This window comes from Rhynchophorus ferrugineus, unplaced genomic scaffold (genome assembly GCF_030347505.1).
Source record: "Rhynchophorus ferrugineus isolate W39M unplaced genomic scaffold, kcgeb_rfMv2 rfM4, whole genome shotgun sequence".
Classification (NCBI taxonomy): Eukaryota; Metazoa; Arthropoda; class Insecta; order Coleoptera; family Curculionidae; genus Rhynchophorus; species Rhynchophorus ferrugineus.
Window position 1 is genome coordinate 30,495,620 of NW_027472583.1, and position 20,355 is coordinate 30,515,974.

The window sequence follows — 20,355 nt, forward strand, 5'->3', positions numbered from 1 at the left end:
TTCCACGTTGGTTAAACGTAAAATTCACTTTTATTTCGCGCCTCTGCAATGGTGTCAACAAATTGGTAAAATTCCATGAGACGCAAGGAAGCAGATGAGATTAAACCCATGCCCCCCTCCCAAAACTCTAATTTACTTGCTTTGACACTTCGCCAAGAAATAATTTGTAAACGAGACGTTTTACGAGATAGCAATGATTTTAAAACATTTAATTCTTGTGTTATTGTTTATGTTTGTTTTTTGGGCCGTGGGATCTCATTGTATCAGCCATGGGGCCAAACTAACAAGGAGGAAGAGATATGTGGCGTTTCCTGAAGGAGCAGCTTTCAGCGTAAGTAAATAGTTTATTTCAATAAAAATATCACTCGCCGCTTTGGTTGGTGCTGTCGTCAAGACAACAATACAGTCCTCCTATTGTTACAATAGTTGCGGGTTCGAATACTATTGGGGCATGTTTAATTAAATTATTTACATTAGCGTAAAATCCGACAAGGAAAATCATCACAGTCACGCCAGTAACCAAGTTGAGTAAGAACAGATGTTTTCTGGAATGATCTATAAATTAATAAATACGCTAGTTGATACGTATAATACCAATGACTATGATTTAGAGCCTTAGTTACGCAGTAGCAGGTGCAGTCCAGATAAATCCTTGATAATAGAAAGAATGCTCTAAAATATTTTTTTAAATATTAATAATTTCTATTAACAAATTTTATAGTTACAGATTTATTCAGTACTGAAAATAGAATATTTAATCCATTTAATTTTTTTCATAGGACAAAAATATTATAATAATTAAAACATAATAATTAAAATTGAATACAATAAAAAATACTTTCAAAATATCTTGGATTTCAGAATGTGTAACTAAAGCTGTTCAACAAGATAACAGCAGTAATATAATATATATAATATATAAATATAATATATAATTTACACCTTTATTATAATAATATTTACCGCCGGCTTGGTGGCGCAGTGGTAAAAGCGATGGGACGGTCCTCCTACTGTTTCGATAGCCGCGGGTTTGAATCCTGCTGGGGCATGGTCGTAAATTTATGTTTTTTTTTTTTTTTTTTTTTTTTTGTTCTGGCCTAAAAACCAGGCGGTGGAATGCATGACGCATACCTGGTCGCGGAGACTTGCCCTGGAGTGACAAGTTGGACCGGGTTATGTGGGACTGCCTCTGGGCTTACCAATACACTAAACCGAAACCGCCTCACAGTTGACCCCTGTGGATCACTACTGCTACTGCATTAAATTTGGGGATATGGCACCCGCTGATCGGGCAGCCGTTATTGGGCACGAGAGCCCGGCGATTCTATTGATTCGCGAACCTGAGTTAACACACAACTGGGTACTGTTGTATGGGGGCAAAAGTTATGACTGTAGCGACGGATGAGGTCGTTTCAGCCTGGAAAAGGGGGAGAGCTTAGCGGTGACGCGGTGCTAAGCTCCCAGCATGTCGACCAGCTCGCGAACAAGCGCGTTTTCAGAAGAACTTGAGCTGAGTTGTTGTTTGTGGAATGATTGAGATATGAAGTGCTTGATTTCTGGAGTGTCAGTTTCCCTATGGATTTGATTATTTCTGACAAACCATGGAGCGTTTAATATTCTCCTGAGGTGCTTATTTTGGAAAACTTGAAGCCGTTTGACCTGGTTGGGTGTAACAAACTTGAAGTAGACATTAGATCCGTAGAGGAGTACGGACCGAATTAACATCTTGTAAAATAAGCATTTGATGGAGATGGGAAGCCTGCTAGAAGGGCAGATCAGAGGAGATAGCAGGTTTGCTATCCCCGAACCTTTTTGGATTGCTTTCTGGATTTGGGAATGCCAATCGAACCGCCGGTCGAAGTGAAGACCTAGGTACGTGACGTTATCCAGCCATGGAATTATTGCGGTGTCGATCTTAAGTTGCGAGACGCGCAGTGCGTAACGCTTCTTGTGGAAAATGATGGCCTGGGTTTTCAGGGGGTTGATTTGCAACCTCCAGAATTTGAACCACTTGACCGCATGATCGAGCTGCTTCTGTAAACGCTCATGAATTGTAACTTCGAACCTGGCGGCCGTGAAGAAAGCAGTGTCGTCAGCGTAAAAGGCGACGTCAATATGCTCTTTTCTCGGCATATCTGAAATAAAGAGATTAAATAAGGCTGGGGCCAGCGGGGAACCTTGAGGTACGCCAGCATCGATTTGTTTACGACTGGAAAGTGACGCCCTGATCTTGACCTGGAAAGATCTGTCCGAGAGATAGGACTTGATGAGAGCGGTTAGGTCTTCTGGGAGGCCTAACCGCACGCACTTTGCGAACAATCCGTCGTGCCAGACCTTGTCGAAGGCTTTGGTTAGGTCCAGAAGAACTGCTCCAAGCTTTTTACGTTGGTCAAGAGCATGATGGATGTGTGCAGCCAGACGGGAAGCTTGATGGACGGATGAGTGGTGAGCGCGAAAGCCGAATTGTTCATCTGGAATGATGTTGTTTTCCTTTGTGAAAGAGTTGAGAGCGTAGAGTATTGCCCTCTCGGCAAGCTTCGAAATGGCGCTGATAAGGCTGATAGGTCTGTAATCAGATGGAGATGATTTTGCTCCTTTCTTGGGTATAACCGCTATATGTGCGTGTTTCCAAGACGCCGGGAAGTGTTGCAGTCTCATGATGGAGTTAATAATGTTTGCCAGTTCTGCGAGTTGCTTATGCGGGAGCTTTTTTAACTGGGTAATCGATATTCCATCGAAACCTGGAGATTTTTTGGTTTGAAGTTTGCCGATCATAGTCTGTAGAGACTTTGGAGATACAAAATGGTTGAGAAGAAAGGCGGGGGTTACTGGTCTTTTGACGGAGTTGGATTCGTTGATGACAGTGTCAATGTCTTTAGTTTTAGTGTTCTGTGCGGGTGGGAGGCATTTCATTTGAGCTTCGTAGGTCTCTGCAAGGAGCTCGACTTTTTCTTGGTCAGTGACTGCAAAATTTCCTGTAACCGCTGACTTCAGGGGAGGGATGACATTGTGCGTCTTCCCCACGAGGCATTTGGAGACACGCCAGAAGGAAGGGGGGCCATCCAGCCTTTGGTCCGCGAGAAATGAGTTCCATTTCATTGCTCGCCAAGTCGAGACGGCCGCCCTTACCCTCTTGCATGCTCTGTTCGCCTCCCTTTTGTCTGCAGCATCAAGGGTGAATCGAGCTAATCTGCATAAACCGTTTTTGATGCGAATTTCACGTTTAAGAGAAGCGGGAAGATTGTTTTTCCACGGCTGGGGTTGTGATGAAATTTTGACTGTGGAAGATTCGTGAGCAGACTGAATATCGCGAGTTAGCTTGAGTACGGCTTCCTCGAGGTGTTCTGGTGTGTTAATTTTCGGAATTGGATCGGATTTCAGGAGAAGAGATTGGTAGTTTTTCCAGTCGGTTTTTTTCCTGAATCTTGTTAGTGGGACTTGAGTGGTGGCGCAGTTTCCGAGTTTGAGAAGGATCGGACGATGATCAGAGTCTAGTTCGTCAAGGACTCGAACTTCGGAATCACGATTTACGTCTTGAAGAATAAAGAAATCAAGGATTCTTGCTGCGCCTTGAGAGACTGTACTAGGGTGATGGGTGGGTTCATCTGGCAAGGCAAGACCGTAGCCCAGATCTGCACTTAGAGCTACGATGGCGTTACCTGCGGGATTCGCTCTGGAACACCCCCAGGTGGGGTGGTGGGCGTTGAAGTCGCCACCTATTATTTTCGGAAATTTTCCTTCGACGAGTGATCGGTATTCGGCATAGTTGAATGCAGAAGATTTCCTGTACAGGGATGTAATCACGAAGGGACGTTCTTGGATATCGATTTTAATGGAGGTTGTTTCGAAGTTGTTTACTGATAACGATGGAAGGAGCTCGTGTTTGACTCCTTTTCTGACGAGAATGGCGGTTCCACCGCCTCGACCCGAAGTTCTATCGTTTCTGTAGACAAAAAAGTGTTCGAAAGAGAGACGATGCGAAGGTTTCAGGAAAGTTTCCTGGATGAGCACGATGTCGACGTCATAGAATGTTATGACGTCCTCCAATTCCGCTTGCTTTCCGCGTAAGCTATTTGCATTCCATGTCATCAGTATAAGAGATTTCGGAACAGCCATTTCGAAGAGTTAAAGGCTGCTGAAAGTTATAGAGACAGGTAAGTGTTGCCGCTTAGGCGGCGACATTTGGAAAAAGACGAGCAAGTTGGTGAGCCAGGGCGATCACTTGTAGGAAAGCCTGCGGGTCAGTAAACGCCTGCATTGTGGAGTTAAGGTCCGGTGTATTGGTTGGAGCAGGAGTTTGAGTTGGAGCAGGCTGGGTAGCGCTGGCTAATTTTTGGGCTAGCTTTCTGCCACCTTGGTTACTCCATGCAGAACCTTGTGGAGGTCTGGTTTCGGTCGGAATTTTTGGTTTTCTTGGAGCAGGACGGCAGGTGCAACCGCTGAAGTTTGCGGTATGAGTTTCACCGCAGTTGCTGCACTTTGGAGGTGCTTCTGGGATTTTGGTACAGGATCTAGTGTCGTGATGCCCGGCACATTTGACGCACCGTGGGGGGGCTCGGCAATATGAGCTGGAGTGCCCGAAAAGCTGGCAGTTGAAGCACTGCACTGGCTGGCCGTTTCCTCTCTGGACCTCGACCTTCACTGTGATGACGCCGAGTTTGGTCATATATATGATCTGTCGCTCTTCGCGAGGGACAACTACCTGAACAATTGGTAGTTCTGTCCCGGATTTTAATTTCCATCTTTGCACAAATTTGGGATGGAAGCCTTGATCAAAGAGAAGTTCACGTACTTCGTCAATGCAGAGTGATTCTGGGATGTTTTTTATTATTACCCGGAATGCTCTCTCCTCCGGATGACAGAAGGAATGGTAAGGGTAATTCCTTTCCTCGAGCAGGGTAGTAAGTTTACGGTAATTGTCGCTTGTGGCGACGAATAAGAAAATGCCGTCCTTTTTATTTCGGGTTATAATGTCTATTGATTGTGCCTTAGTAATTCTAATGAGCTCCATGAACCTCTTCTTATCACGGAGCACTATAGGCGGAATTTTTTCCTTTGGGGGACTTTGAGAAACAGTCGCCGAAACGGTTGGCACTGTTTTTTCTGTGGAGGTTAAGACTTGTTTAGTGACCTGGCTACTTACCTGCGCAGGCTGGTCTTGGGTTGGTCTTGTGGTAACTTGTTTCGGTACTGGCTGTGGGGCCGTCTTGGTGGTCGGCTTGTTTTGTACTGGTCTGGTGGCAAATTTTGTAATCGAAGGCTGTACGTTAGCCTTGGCTTTCGATTGGGTAGATTTAGTGGCTGGCTTGGCTACCGGATTGGGTTGTGATTTGGGAGCCTGTTTTCCCTTGTTGCCGGCCTTCGGCAGCTGGCTTTCCTGAGGTGGAGTGACGGGCCCTCTTTTCCTTTTTCCCACCAAGGTGAAACCGTCTTCTGAGTCTTCAGTTTGGTCTAAGTGTTGTGTCGGTTTAGCTGGTGTCTGGGACTGAATTTCTATGGCAGCGGGAATCTTTACTTCCATGGCATCTCTTTGATGCTTCATGAATTGTGTTATCGTAGCTGTGAGAGTTTTTATTTCTTCCTTGAGCTCTTCGGAAGCCTTTTCGCTCTTTTCCAGCTTTTCCGTCTGTTTGTTCAGGGCGTCTGTTTGGGCTTTTGCGAACGTTTTAAGGTCAGCTATCTGCTTTCGCAGGTCTTCGTTCTGTTTTCTCAATTCCGTTATAAGCACTTCTCGGCTGTCTTCTGAAGATGGTCCATTTGAATTTGAAACACTGGGATTATGTTCAGGAGGCGACGTCGGCTCTGACGTACATGACGCCATTGCCTTGTCTGTAAAAACGCCTTTTCGGCGCTTACAGACGCTTTTTTTTTTTACGTAGGCACTGGTGAAACGTGATAACGGGTCGACCGTCTTAGGGAAAGTTTCGGGTAATTCTCGGAAGCGCAGGTAGGTTCGGCGGACCGGACACGACCGTTCTCTTCGAGAGCTAGCACGGAACTGTGTAAATTTATGTTTGTAGTTGTTTAAAATGTGTGAATGTTCTAGGCAAGAGTGTAAAATCCGACAAGGAAAATGATCCCAGTCACGCCAGTAACCAGGCTGGGTAAGACCGGATGTCTTCTGGGATGATTTCTAAAGTTGGTCACTCGCCAGTCGGTAGGCTTAATGCTGAGGACCGTGGTTCGAAGCCCACGTTAAACTTTAGGCCCAGTCCAGATAAACCCATAGTTGGGAAAAGCAGATTTTAAAATATATTAAATTTTTTTTTAAATATTTACCACAACATTACTAAGTAGTTATTTACGATTAAGTATTAGCAATTATAAAATATTTTACTTCATTGACAATAAAATTTAAATAGTAGATTTCGAATTTTGTGAATTGTAATTAACTCATAGCCTTTGTTAGGTAAAATAGTTGAATCTGAAATTCAATATATACAGTCCATCGCTATCTAACTTTGCTTATTTCTCAAACAATATTATTCAATTTAGTTGTAATAATTCATACCAAATAGTACCATTCTAATTCTATCAGATACATAGCTTGAACTTTACCCGTAGATATTTATTTTTGCAACTTATTCTATCCTAAGGAGGTATTCTAGTCTAGAGGAATTCATGCCTCTTATTATTATTAGGTATATCTTCAAGTGAATTAAAAAATTATACTATGCATCTTTGCTAGGCATTAATGTTTAAAAAATATAAGAAAGAAAAAAAGTTCAAAAAAATTATTGACACGGTTTCAGTATTTCTAGTCATAGGAAACCAAAAAAATCTATTTTTAAGTGTTGCTAGCATGAAAGTCAAACAGTTTACTAAATTACGGCTCTTCTAAAAAAACGGTAATTTTTACAATTTTTGAAATCTTTTTTAACGTCGTAAAATTTCAAATTAGAGAAGGCTCATATCAAATTTCAAGTAAGTCTCTTTAGTGGAACTCGAGATATCATGTCAACCGTCTCGAAAAAAGTAGTTTTGAGAAAAACACGTTTCAATTTTCGCTAAAGTTGCACTAAAACAGCTCCGAAAATATGAAACAAAATATTGGTTTTTCCGTATTTCTAGATACCGAGGTATGGGGTTTACTTAAAATATTAATGAAAGTTATTGAAAGCACAATTTACAGAAAATCGAATCTATTTTCTTGTAAATATATTTAACGAATAATTTAACAGATATTCAATTTGAGATTTGTAAACTACGAGTTTGTATGATTCACTACAAAAAATCATTTTACATAATTATTTTCAAAAATGTAATATTTCAATATAGTCAAATTTCAATAATCAATGTCTCTATACAACACTGTATAAATCCATATTTTTAATTAACCTTTTTAAGTAATGATAAGCGCAAGATGTAACTTTTCCCAAAATTCATTGATATTTGCTATTTTTAGGCCGTCTTCTGTATGACAGCACAAACCGGTATTAATACCATCAGCGAGGGAATTAATTGGGGTTTTGTTTACGATTTACCCAACGACACGTTACCTCTGATAGCTCCCCATAGGGCCTTTCAAAAACGCCGAAACAGACGCGACGTATACGTCAAACTGGAGGACATATTAACGTCGTAAGTATTCCAATTAATTTCCTTAAGAACACGAAAGTGATCCGTCACCTCTTCTGTTCCAGGATCGGGTATAATGGCAGAAGTTGCATCCTGAGAACATTGTGCGAAGCGGAAAAACGTTTCGAGCCCAGAGAAACCAGCTTAGCTCGCCAGTTACTAAACATCATTTTCAGGTAATTTTTTTTTATAACATCTTTATTAGATACGCTTAGTACAATCTTAATTATTATTATTATTCCAATTAATTTATTACTACTTTTCCTATGTGCTTGGATTAATTAACAAGCAAGACTAGTGCGAGAAAATACATCAGTATGTATTCCTCAATTATAAAATTATAATTATTTATTAATTATTAACTTATAGCTATAGTTTACACTGATAATACACACTAAATGTTCACACAAGTTCGTATGGTTTTGTTCGTTTCAATCTCCAGACATCCTGCGCGCTGTCCAGCAGTTGTATTGCTTCCACATTAGAATGATTTAGTAATCTTCTTTCGTGTTTCAAGGCATATTCAGGTAATAAACATTATTTCTGTAGTCAAAAATGTATTTATTCCACAAGAAAATGAATGAAAAGTTTAATCAAAGCATTGTGCAAATATTACTGGCTTCTATTTTTCCCAACTATCAGGCAGGTGCCAGTTTATATAAAAGAAATGAATCGGTGGCCTCTCAAATTGCTCTAAATCCATCTTAGTAATAATCATATATAATAATATTAATATAATAATAATATATACATCCAATATAATAATTAGAACAAGGATTGTCCGCCAAGTAATTGATTTATTTTTCCAAATATGTTCCATGAAGTGGAACATTGGTACTCCAGTTTTAATCAGTTGTTGTCTGTATCATCTTTAAGGAAATCATCAGGTTTTAGCAGCTAACACCACGTCTTTACTCCAAGCATTTACAGAAATCTTGAGCTTGTAGAATATATATTTTGTTATTTCCAATCACGAAATCTAAAAAACTTTCTTGTCCCCCTTGGATCAATGATATATATTATAAAGTGCTAGAATGCATTTTGATTGAGTGAGTTATCTCGTTATGGCAGAATATCCCATTCGATCTGCAACACTTATCGGCGACGGCAAACCTTCACAACTCTTAAAACGTGTGACCGAGCGCTGTCATATAAGAAGATTAATTGACCTTCCTCAATCGCTATTGCAGGACTTTTCGCTATTATTATACTTAATCACTATTGCAACAACATATTTTTTAATTTGTCAAGATATATCTTCTTTTTCAATCACTTTCACTTTCGTAATACACTCACCATATTCATAGCATAACTTATGGCCACTAATATTCCGACTTAGTCATGACCGTTTGAATTTGGGATTGTCGTCGTTCATCCACTTTTCATAGCCAATCGCAATAGGCTAAAGAGGACTGTTTTTGACAGGCCGCTATGAACGGTTCGTAATTATATTTTCACTCGATTCGTGTGGTAGCCATTTTCCTTACTTTTGGATCCTTCCCATTGCGTATATACACAAAAAGTTCATTCATCAACATAAACTGGGTTTTCGTCTAATGAGCCTTTAATGTTGTCAATTTTAAATAATTTAAACCAAAACCGAAAATTCAACATCACCTCTTTCAAGGCCTTTAATGGAATTTGTCAGCAGATCTTTTCAATCAAACTTTTTTATAATCATACAACAAAAGTAATGTTTTTAGAAAATGAAATCATGAAAATTCCATGATTAGTGTTTGTTTACACTGGTTAACCCAATTATACTAAATAGAAAAATGTTATTTTGTGTAAGGAAATGTGCAAACGATCCAATTTAATAGCTAAATTAGTTTTTTAAACATTATTTACATTTAGGCTTTCAATTGCATTTAATTTTTTTATTTTCACCCCTAGATATTATCGATCAACATACGTACAAGGTCCTAGTAGGTCTCATTTAACAGCCAATTGTTTTGCATATGAATCATCCCGATAGATATCAGTCGTGCTGTGATTGTGTAACTGATTGTTGCACAGCATCTGTTCTGAAAGTTCTTTGTATTCGAATTAAGTGTTAATGGCGAAGCATATCTTCATCTTCTAAAATAACTATTCTTGAAACATAAAATGTCGACATGTTATACACTTTTCTTCATTTTTCCTACTATCCAAAAGCAAACAACTAATGAAAACAATAAATTATTACAGGCAGATGTCACTGGAATCGTCAAAACCAGCTTAAAGATGAAACAATCAATCAATTAATGTCTTAAAATATATTTAATTACATAAAATTATAATTATAGATTCCCTAAAGGACCCATAGGAAAGGACGAACCAGACGATCATAGAATATATCATTGGGCTTCATTGATTGGACGCGGAGAATACAGTGATAATGAAAACCAATTAGAACAGGATTGCTCTGATATATTTACCTGTCCATTTTCTCTAATCGATATGGCTTTGGGTTATCACTCTACCAACGTATTCGACATGTTGAACACTATATCAGGAAAAATACAACCAATACAACCAAACAATTTTAAGAAGCTGTAACACTAATAATGATAATACCTGTTAAAATAAACGTTCGTCATTTTTAACACCCTATATGATCTGTTATTTACACGATATGATACCGTTAGAATCCTGAATTTAAACAACTGTTAATTATTGTAATCCGTTTACTCTTATTGGTAAGGCGTGACATGTTCTTGTTGAACCATGATTGTGCGGACATATTTGTCGATTTTATTCTTCGCGGTTAATCTAACAATTTTCGTAAACACTCAGAAAAGCACGAAGCTTTTAACGCGACGAAAACGATATTTAGCGTTTCCAGAAGGTTCAGTATTTGCGGTAAGTTGGTTTTATTAAATAATATATAGTGATATTACTAGAATTGCAATTTGAACAAATAATTCTTCGACGAGTGGTATGGTTCACTCCTAAATTACTACAAATAAAAAATCTAAAAAGATTTTCTTATTAGAATATCTTAGATTTTAATAACTTACCCTACAGTCATCAGTTCAAAAGGTTCGTCGATAAGGAGAGAAACAAGATGAGATGTTCATTGCTTTTTTTCAAATCAATGATCTACTCCAAGTCCCCATTACTTACTCTTCTCTCCTTTTCTGAATCTCTATGTAGATCATTATTTCTACAGTACCAGGGGATACAGCTACAGGTACTCCAAATTCAATATTTTAATATGGACCTCGATGAAACCCCCTATATAGATATCTGGATATGGGTTTAAGAATATGTTTATAAAGAAATACTTTATTAAATGTTGACAGAGTAGAATTTTTTCAAAACTCCAGTTCTCCTTTTGTGTTTTTCACATAACTTTTCCAGAGTAGCTTCGTGTCTAATATCATCCCCAAATATTTTGATGTATTAGCACATGACACTTGAATGCTATTTATTCTAACAGACATATGTTGACTTTTATTTGTAAAATTGATATGGATGAATATAGTCTCATACCAACCATAGAATAGGGGGCTCTAGAGAAAAGATTTGCTTTGCCCAACATCCACATGGGGTTAAATCGACCATTCAAGTAATTTGATTGATCAATTTAAATCTCCAATATAGGCACTAGTAAGAGAAATATTTTGCTGTGAAAACATTTGATTATTTCTTTGATAAAGTTTAGCACGTGACGGCCGTGACACGTTTAATTGACCAATAAAATTTATATAAAATCAATTTAATTTCTGAAACAAATTTATTAAATAAAATTCAATGAATTAAATAAATATAATCTGTAAAATTGCAAATTATGTTTAAAATATAAATATAGTAAAAAAATATATCTATAAAATATAAACATTATCATAAACAAGGAACAAATCAAAATTATTTTTTCCATTTTTCATATTTATTTAGGGCCATCAATTTAATAGGATCTATTAGAGTTCTGACTTTTTGTTTTCTTATACTGAAGGCAAACTTGAGTCTTTCCCTGTTAAAATTCTGTTTACCTGTTTTATCCAAATGTATATGGTGCATATTATTTTTAACATTCTATCTTTAAGATCATTAAATAATGTACAATTAAAAGGTTTAAATTTACATTTTTTTAAAGATGTTTGACAAAAAATATGTTATATTATCAATGTGACAATATCATGAGATGAAATAAACAAGATAGCTCAAAGAAATACTGTCAGTATTATAAAACAATTTTCTGGGGCATGTGATATTGCCTTGCCTCGTTTGTTCATACAGCAACATCTGCAATTGAAGGTATAAAGTGTAGTTGCAATTTTTCAACTTCTGATAATACATCCCCCATTAGTATGGTACTAATCCTCAACGGAACACTTTCCAAAAGGCAAATGAGATAAAAAAAATTAACTTATGAGTGCTTTACATGATTTGTCAAACATACCAGCCGAAGGATGTATATTCTTCAATCCATGAACTCCAATAGATCCATAAAAAAATTTCAAATTATCTTAATTAAGTAGCCTTACACCAATATATTTATTCGGATAATTATACTTTTTTTTCTTTAATGAAATGAACCCCCTCAAGGTAATTATTAAAATTTTAATTCACTTTAACAAATTTATTCTAACTTGGGCAATAAAATCTAAGCACTATTTAATTCCTGAATCGCTTTGCATCAAAATTCCTAATCTATTGAACTTTGGTTAATCCTCTCTTAAAAGGTTTGCATTCAGGAGCATTATTTTAGTGGAGCTTCAACTATCAAATAATTGATCCAAGAATAAAATTATATAGCCGTTTGTGTAGCTTCTTTCTGAAAGGCATTCTAATTTCTAATATTAAAAAATAAATATTTGATATTTTATATGATTATTAATGTGAATAAACGTACCTCAACTTACAACAACAAAACATGCTGTAACAATTATAAATTTCTTTGATGGTGACTCCAGTCATTTCACTGCATTTCTTTACTATCTGTGCATCCGGGTACACAGCAAATTCTAAATCGTGAATTCACTTTACTTACTGTACTACAGTTTTATAAATACTAATGTACTAATAAGTTAATCTCTAAACGTCATAAAAATTTAAATGTACTGTTCTTTAGATTAGGCACAATGAAAATGGCGCACGAAACAAACAAACAAAAATATAAAGTTAAATCTCTATTTCTCTATGATACAAATTAATGATGCAGATGAAGCAGTTTTATTGCTTATTCTCTTATTCTCTGTCGTGATCTTTACGTACAGTTATTATGGCAGTATCGTCAGCAATAATAGCTATTGAGTTATGTTGCAACTTAGGAATATCACTGGCGTACATCAGAAGTGGCAGTTGGACAGATACAATATTTAAATAACACAGCGGGTGATGTGGGACCAAAGTGTTTCTAAAACATTTTTAAATGCTGCTGTATGGTCAAGCATACGAGTTACAGCCGGTTTCATATGTCTTTAACAGTTAATAGCAGACATTCTTCTGATCCCAGCGAATACACAGATTGAATTTACAAGTGGTGTTGATAATGATCTTCGACTCTATACACTTGGAGTTATTGGAAGAGATAATATACATCCCGAGTGAAACACCTTTCACTATCATTGGGTACCAATTTCCTTTCTTGTTTGTCAGTTTCGAGGCCGTTCGTTGTTAGCATTCTGCTGATAAGTCAGTAAAAATCACATTTTAAATTATGATAGCAGGATTTTCCTTAAAATAACATGACTTTCGACGTCATGTTTTTTATATTAATCACTTTAGAGAATCGATTATTGGAAGGAACAACGTGCGAATTAACACTGAATATATATGAAATAATTTGAAAAAAAAAATTAAATGAAGAACTAAAAGAATAATGTTATCAAACTAAATATAGAACCGTTTTTATAATAGATATCGAAAATATTGATTAAGTACATCTTGCTGGAAAAAGTAGTCAAGGAAATACAATTACTATACAATATAAAATTAATTACTTAATAAAAATTTCCTTTTAAGACACTGAAAACCATTTAAGGATAACGAAGGTATCCTCATTCGGCGGTATAGAAAACGCCCTTTTATCTGAGAGTAAGAATAGGCAGCAATTATTTTAGTTACAACGCTGCTGCTTTCTATTCTAACAAATCTGATGATTAAGTTATAAATCCTGTACATAGTGTTAAACCGTCATATTTTAAAAGATCAAGGAAAACCTGCTCTTATTTTGATGTACATTTAAAAAATCGCGGGTTAGAAATATGATATTGAATGAGAAATGCGGGATAAATACTTAAAAGTTTTTATATTCGAACAATTTCACTTGGTTTTTTTTTCACAAATTAATTTCTTCGCTGGCCGTAGGAGTAACCCTTAAAACTCTATGGATTTTTAGGTAGATAATATGGTTTTATCTTTGGGCGATTTTCCTGGTTTGAGGATCATGATATTCTGCTGCATAGATACATATGCAGTAACAATGTAGCGTTATATAAGCATAAGAAAGTTTTATTATACATTTTCTTGACGGTTGTTTATGTTCAAAATTTAAAGTTCAATAATTATTGTTTTGACTGAATTTTTCTGTGACTTTACCAATTTCCTTTCCTTATTAGATTTTTAATATTTTAATATATTCGGATTTATTTGGAGTAGATAAGGTTTCATATCTGTTAGCAAAGTATTGTTGGAAAATATTTACTAAGCACTCAATAATAATACTGTCTTTACGCTATCAAATATGTTTTAACACCCTCGATTTTCTTCGAGTTTTGGGGAATAATCAATATCTTTATCATCCGTTAAGTTCGCTAAAAATAGGAATAAGTCTTTGCAAAAGGAATTGCAACCTTGAGTTATTAACCCAGTTCGTTTACTGCAGTTTTATCCACTAATGGCTTTGTTGACTAAGGAGCTTTTACTGTATATAAAAAAAGAAAATGTTTAAATTTAAAATTAAATACATTATACGTAAATTCAGACCATTAATTATTTGAAACATATTTGACAATAGGGCGTATTTTGTCTGACAAATTTAATGAAGCTGCCAGCTTCCACCGATATATTTTCATTGAACATTAACTGGGGCTTGACGTACGAGTTACCGAACGAGACTAAACCTATATTAGACGCATTCAAACCAGCCATGAAGAGGAGAAACCGCAGGTCTGTGTATAGAGGCGTGGAGACTATTTTAACATCGTAAGTTTTTAACGAAGCAGTTATTCCCCAGTTTAACCATGTTTTTGTTCGCAGCATGGGCTATGATGGTAGATCGTGTCTGTTGAGGAGCCTGTGTGAAGCTGGACAACGGTTCAAAATCAAGGAGGATAGTTTGATTTATCACATATTAAGCATCATATTCAGGTTGCTCTTAATTTAGCGCCAATAAGCATCAACTATTTGTTCAATTACATTACATTGTAGATTTCCTTTGGAACCTTTAGATAAGCGTGAACCGGATACCCACAGGATATATCATTATGCATCCAGTTTAGGAACGGACCAGGATAACCTCGACCAAAACCCTGATGATATCCATCAAAAATGTTCCGAAACGTTCAGATGTCCATTCTCTCTCATCGATCTCGCATTGGGCTACTATTCGCAGAATCCATACTTCGGCTTAAAAACCTAAACTATGTTGTGTAAAGATTAAATAAAATCACGTTTTACAACTACTCAAGTATATTCAAAATTTGACAAAAAAATGATTAAAAGTTAATATTATAATAGTAACAATTTCAATAAAAAATCACAGATCGAAATAATTAACATCAGCAATGTATGGGTTTTTATTTTGGTTCAATCCATCCTCCAAAGGCGCATTCCAGCTCTTCGGCAATTGCTAGCGTGAGTTTATCGGAGTATGGAAGACCAACAACCTAAAACAAAACTTCAGTCATAACGAATAATGAAATTAATAATCATTGATTAAGTACACAGAAGCAATATTCTTCTAAAAACTATTACTCTTACAAATATGGTTATATATATAGATTCAACACAGTTTGCATTAAAAATGATGTTTTCAATTTCAATCTAGACATTTTTTTAATTGCTTTATAGGTGAACGATAGAAATTTTCCTAAACAGAAATGGAAAGAAACGGATAAATGTAAAAATAACTTAATTTTTAATATAATTTCTTTTATTTTAAAATATTTTTCTTTTTTGGTTTTATATAAACCAATTTCCTGATCCTTTTCTCGAAGAAAAAGTTCGATTTTTTCATCTGGTATTCATTATTTTCATCCTTAAACTAGCGGGATTAATTCTTAAAGTGGCAATGGTTTGTGGAACTCATATATTTTTCTTTATGCATTTCAGCGATAAATGATGCTTGTTAAGATGTACGAGATATAGGAAGATTGCTATTTATATTTCTGATCCAATAACAGAAAAATAAATATTCGTAACACAGGAACCATTTTTCGTAACACAGAAACCATTTTTCGCTCCAGAATATTTAGATTGAAGTAACTTTAAAACACATGTTTTGAACGCACCAACAGCTTCTCCATCGAATTCGAAAATCGTCGACCACATTTTTATTAAATATTCAGGAATGCCATTAGCACCAAATCAGGACTGTACGACGAATGTATAAATTCGATGTGTGATCACTTGCATTGTGGCGATGAAGAATGAATGATATATATTCTTCAACATTTTTCCAATTTCTGCTTCTTCCGCAAATAAATTTTGTTGAGATTGACTCATCTTGGAAGACAATCAATATCTGTTTTGTTTCTGACTCATAATCATATATCCATGATTCGTCACCTGCGTAGATATTTAGATGTTTAGATATATATACACAATTTTGATGCAATTTGAGTATATTTTTTAACATTTCCTTGCACCCATCGACATATTTCGGACAATTTGTCAAATGTCAAGATCAAGATAAATAGTTTTTACGGCCAAATGATCAATATCTTATTATATCTTGTCAGGCTAACGGCCTTGGGTGCCTCAATCTGACGGTGTGTCACATGATTCTGTCACATATCTTGCTTTATAAGATCACATTCAACATCTATGTTTTTTGGTATAATAACCAATTTGGGAGAAATTTTACGCAATTAGTACTAAATTGAGCATCGGATATGATTAAATTCGCTCTACCAATACTATTGCTCTAGGATGATGCTTTACACCCTATAAAGAGTTAACTTCCCCGTTACACTGTTATTATAATTATCAATGTCGTAAGTTATAAAACAATCGCGCGAAAATGTCCACAATTTTTTTTGTCCGAAATGAATTGTAAACAATACAAATCGCGCTAAAATTACAAAATATTCTAAGGGAGGTTCAACAATGCTAAATTTAAAATAAAAACATCACACAATACTTAATAGGTCAATTTAAAAGTTCCCGGCTTACCATAGTAAAACACATTTTTTGGCAAAATTAGTTTCTTTTATTCAACATAATTCCCTTTAAGGGTGATACACGGATTATAGCGACCCTCCAATTTTTCGATACCATTTTTGTCCTCTTCATTCGACGAAAATTTCCTCATATTTCTTTTGGGATCTGAGAGCAGGAAATAGTCGCTGGCGGCCAAATCTGGAGAATACGGTGGATGAAGAAGCAATTCGAAGCCCAATTCATGGATTTCTGACACGGTGTATTGTCTTGGTGAAGCGCTACTTTTTTTTTTCTTCAAATGCGGCCGTTTTTCAGCGATTTTGACCTTCAAACAGTCCAATAACGCTATGTAATAGTCGCTGTTGATGGTAGTCAATGAGAATTATTCCATGCGCATCCAAAAATATAGATGCCATAACCTTACCATCCGACTGTTGCGTTTTCCCTTTGTAAATGTTTTCGTTGGTAACAAGCTCTTTTGGGCGTCCACCGTCTTCGATGTTCATATCACCACGTCTAAACTTAGCAAACCAATCAACACGCGAAATTCCTTTTTATGAATTTTTTTCACAATAACAAAAGTTGCTTCACTCAAAATGCTATAATTCACAAACTAATGATCCGACAGCTATACACGCATCTTTTGAAGGTTAGGGCTTACTAGAAAACATATGGATTTAATTCTAGTAGCGCCATCTATGTGTCAGGCCAGAGACGTTTCAATTGACCTGTTAGTTCCGCCAAGATCAGAAATATCGATAGTAATATCCTGTTGCTATAGTGTTATTTTAGCCTGCAAAATACCCCCAATAATCAAGTTATAGGGACCTACATCTGCCGAAGTAATTCGTACATTAGTTCAATTATTTTAAGGATGTTATTTTCTCAGCTGTGTGAACAGGTGCGTTATATTGACAGAAAATAATTTGTTCTTCTGTAAACTGCATCTTCTGCGGAATTTTTGCATTAAATTGGTAGAAAATATTTATACCGGTCCAATAACGCGCAGTTTGAAGACCACTTGAAAATGTTTTAATTCCATTGTTAGTAAATGCGGCGCCCAATTTTGTTTCTATTATATTTATGTTCTTTGTCTATAAATAGCTTTCTCTTACTTATTACAAATTCTCAAGATATGTTACACTAATTTTTCTTACCTAAAATGAGAAATGTTTCTTTGCCTTTTACTTATTTTTAAATTTACGCTATTAAATAATTAATTGGTGACCTCGTTATCTTTCGTTCAATGGAAACCTTCAAACAGCTAGTTATTATTTTATCTAAATGAAGTAAGGCATTGTTTCTTTAATTCGTTAAGATTGAGCTTCTTAAATCCTAAAAACATTCATAGCTGTCTGCAACAATTTGGATATCATACAGTATATGGCTAACTCCTTAATAAATTAGGCCTAATTTTATTTTAGGAATGAACAGCATCAATACATTAGAAATAAGCTAATGTTATTTAAGTCAATAGTCACACTCTAAGCTTAATAAAAGTGTAAAACTAAAAATAAACATTCAAATACATTTAATTAAACTGTCGATAATATGTGCTTTTTAATATGAAAAACCAAGATACCCAAAAAATTGTTGACCTATCAACAACTACAAGTGATTTGGTTACTAATCACTTACCATGTTACTTCTTTACCCTTGGCAAACTGCAGATGTCCATAACAAAGTATTTCGCTCAGCAAATGTGATATACATGTACTGCCTATTTTGCATATTTATATCTTTTATATATTAAGCTTTATTTTTATTAAAAAATAGTAGAAGTTGAAAAACAAATGAAATGAAATATTTTTTCTTGAATAAACGTCAAACAATTTAGGAATGTAGGAGTGATAATTGATTTAGAAAAAGAACAACAATCTACGTTTAAAAGAATTAATTTTCTAAATCTATTTTATTACTTTTTTATTTTTTCCGAAAATACGGACGGAATTTATTTTTACCATTATCAAATTAAAATAAAGAAATTGTTTCACCATTGTAACTGATAACTGGTAATCAATGGCATGAAATTTGACATGTATCGTTTAAAGATTAGTATTCCGTAGAAATCACATGTGTCTGTGACCATTGCTGCAATCTAATTGTAAACAAAAGCGACGAGATACCGTCACAATAAAGAAAATATAATCAATGTATAAACCTTTATAAAAATACAGCGATAAAGAACAAATATTTGCAAGTACTATATTCATACATTTGCACTTACTTGTACTCCAACTGGTAAACCGTTTTTAGTCACTGAAATGGGGCAAGTAGTAACTGGAAATCCTAAAGCATTAAAAATCGACATATAACCACTGTTAATCATATTCTTCAACGCGTCTCCGTGTTTGAAGGATTCCATATGATAAGTGGGTAGCACCAGTACCTAAAAAGATTTAGAAATTTAGCATCATCATCCAATAATTGATAGATTATCGTTACCCCATCATCTCCCAGAAGTTTATTCAAGTTTTCTCTTATAAGCTCCAAACCAGCTACCACCTTATCCTTATAGCTATCAGGAAATCCCATAACACAACGAGAAGCAGTACTGTAAGATATTGTTAAAAAGTCATGTTTGGATCTTCGAGTGAAAAACCTAAAACATATAATGAAGTTTTAATTATTCGATGGTTACTATTGAAATAATGTTTTAATGTTGTATACTTTTGTACGATAGCAGCACTTCATTACTTGGAGAAGTAAAACCATAACAGTAAGATTTAATAACAAAAATATTGTTTGTTTTTTGACATTACTTGAAAGATTTGAAAGCTGGAAGAAAGGACCATAAAATATTCTGGATGAAAAAGTAGTGTTATTCAATTACTTAGTCAAAAGTCATTGCACTTTGAAACCGTTTTATTATTTCCGAAAACGAAAAAAGCAGTAGGGGCTTGTGTTTTTTATATATTTAAGTTTCCTTTTTATCAACGAGGGTTTATCTGGAGTGGACCTACGGTTTAACGTGGGCTGCAAACCACGGCATTAAACCTACTGACTGGCCAGTGACCAACTTAGAGATCATCCCAGAAGACATCCAGTCTTACATAGGCTAAAATTAGCAAGATAAGCATTTGAAAGAGGCGGATTATAGATGATTATCTCTTCCACATGCACCATCTTAGGGAATTAAAAGCTACTGCAGCTTGGTCGATTCGGCTTATTACCTAGGCGGCAGGATTTTTCTCTTGTTTTTTTTTCTATATTACTGATCCCAAGTATTTGAACTGGTGCACTTGATCCAAATGGATTCCATTGAAATTTACAATAGCAAACCATCCGTCAGTTGTCAGAACTTCAGCTTATTTTATTTTTATAGCTTATAAATTAAAATGCTAGTATCCACGAATATCAATAGGAAAGGATAATTGCATTCACTACTATGTTAAAAAGCAGCAGAGACACGACTTCTCCTTGGAAATCACCGGTTCGGACGTCAAATGGATTTAACAACTGGGATGG

At 35.6% G+C, this 20,355-nt stretch overlaps 2 protein-coding genes across 4 annotated transcripts in view; one reads left to right on the forward strand and one right to left on the reverse strand.

Moving 5' to 3' along the window:
• Positions 1–61: 61 nt before the first annotated feature.
• On the forward strand, positions 62–15,231 carry LOC143196341 (uncharacterized). The gene is made up of 8 exons (XM_076404007.1): positions 62–331; positions 7,406–7,581; positions 7,644–7,754; positions 9,864–10,112; positions 10,281–10,419; positions 14,522–14,709; positions 14,764–14,874; positions 14,935–15,231. Exons 1-8 carry the CDS (start codon positions 194–196, stop codon positions 15,143–15,145), a joined length of 1,323 nt encoding a protein of 440 aa, XP_076260122.1. The 5' UTR covers positions 62–193; the 3' UTR covers positions 15,146–15,231.
• The window catches only part of LOC143195237 (fatty-acid amide hydrolase 2), a 36,464-nt gene continuing 31,285 nt past the window's right edge, over positions 15,177–20,355 (reverse strand). For all 3 annotated transcript variants that reach the window (XM_076402222.1, XM_076402221.1, XM_076402223.1), the window contains 3 exons: positions 19,333–19,489; positions 19,115–19,276; positions 15,177–15,392 (listed from right to left, as the gene is read on the reverse strand). In XM_076402222.1, the coding sequence (XP_076258337.1) occupies positions 15,303–15,392; positions 19,115–19,276; positions 19,333–19,489 (409 nt within the window). In that variant the 3' untranslated portion in view covers positions 15,177–15,302. The remainder of the gene's footprint in view (positions 15,393–19,114; positions 19,277–19,332; positions 19,490–20,355) is intronic.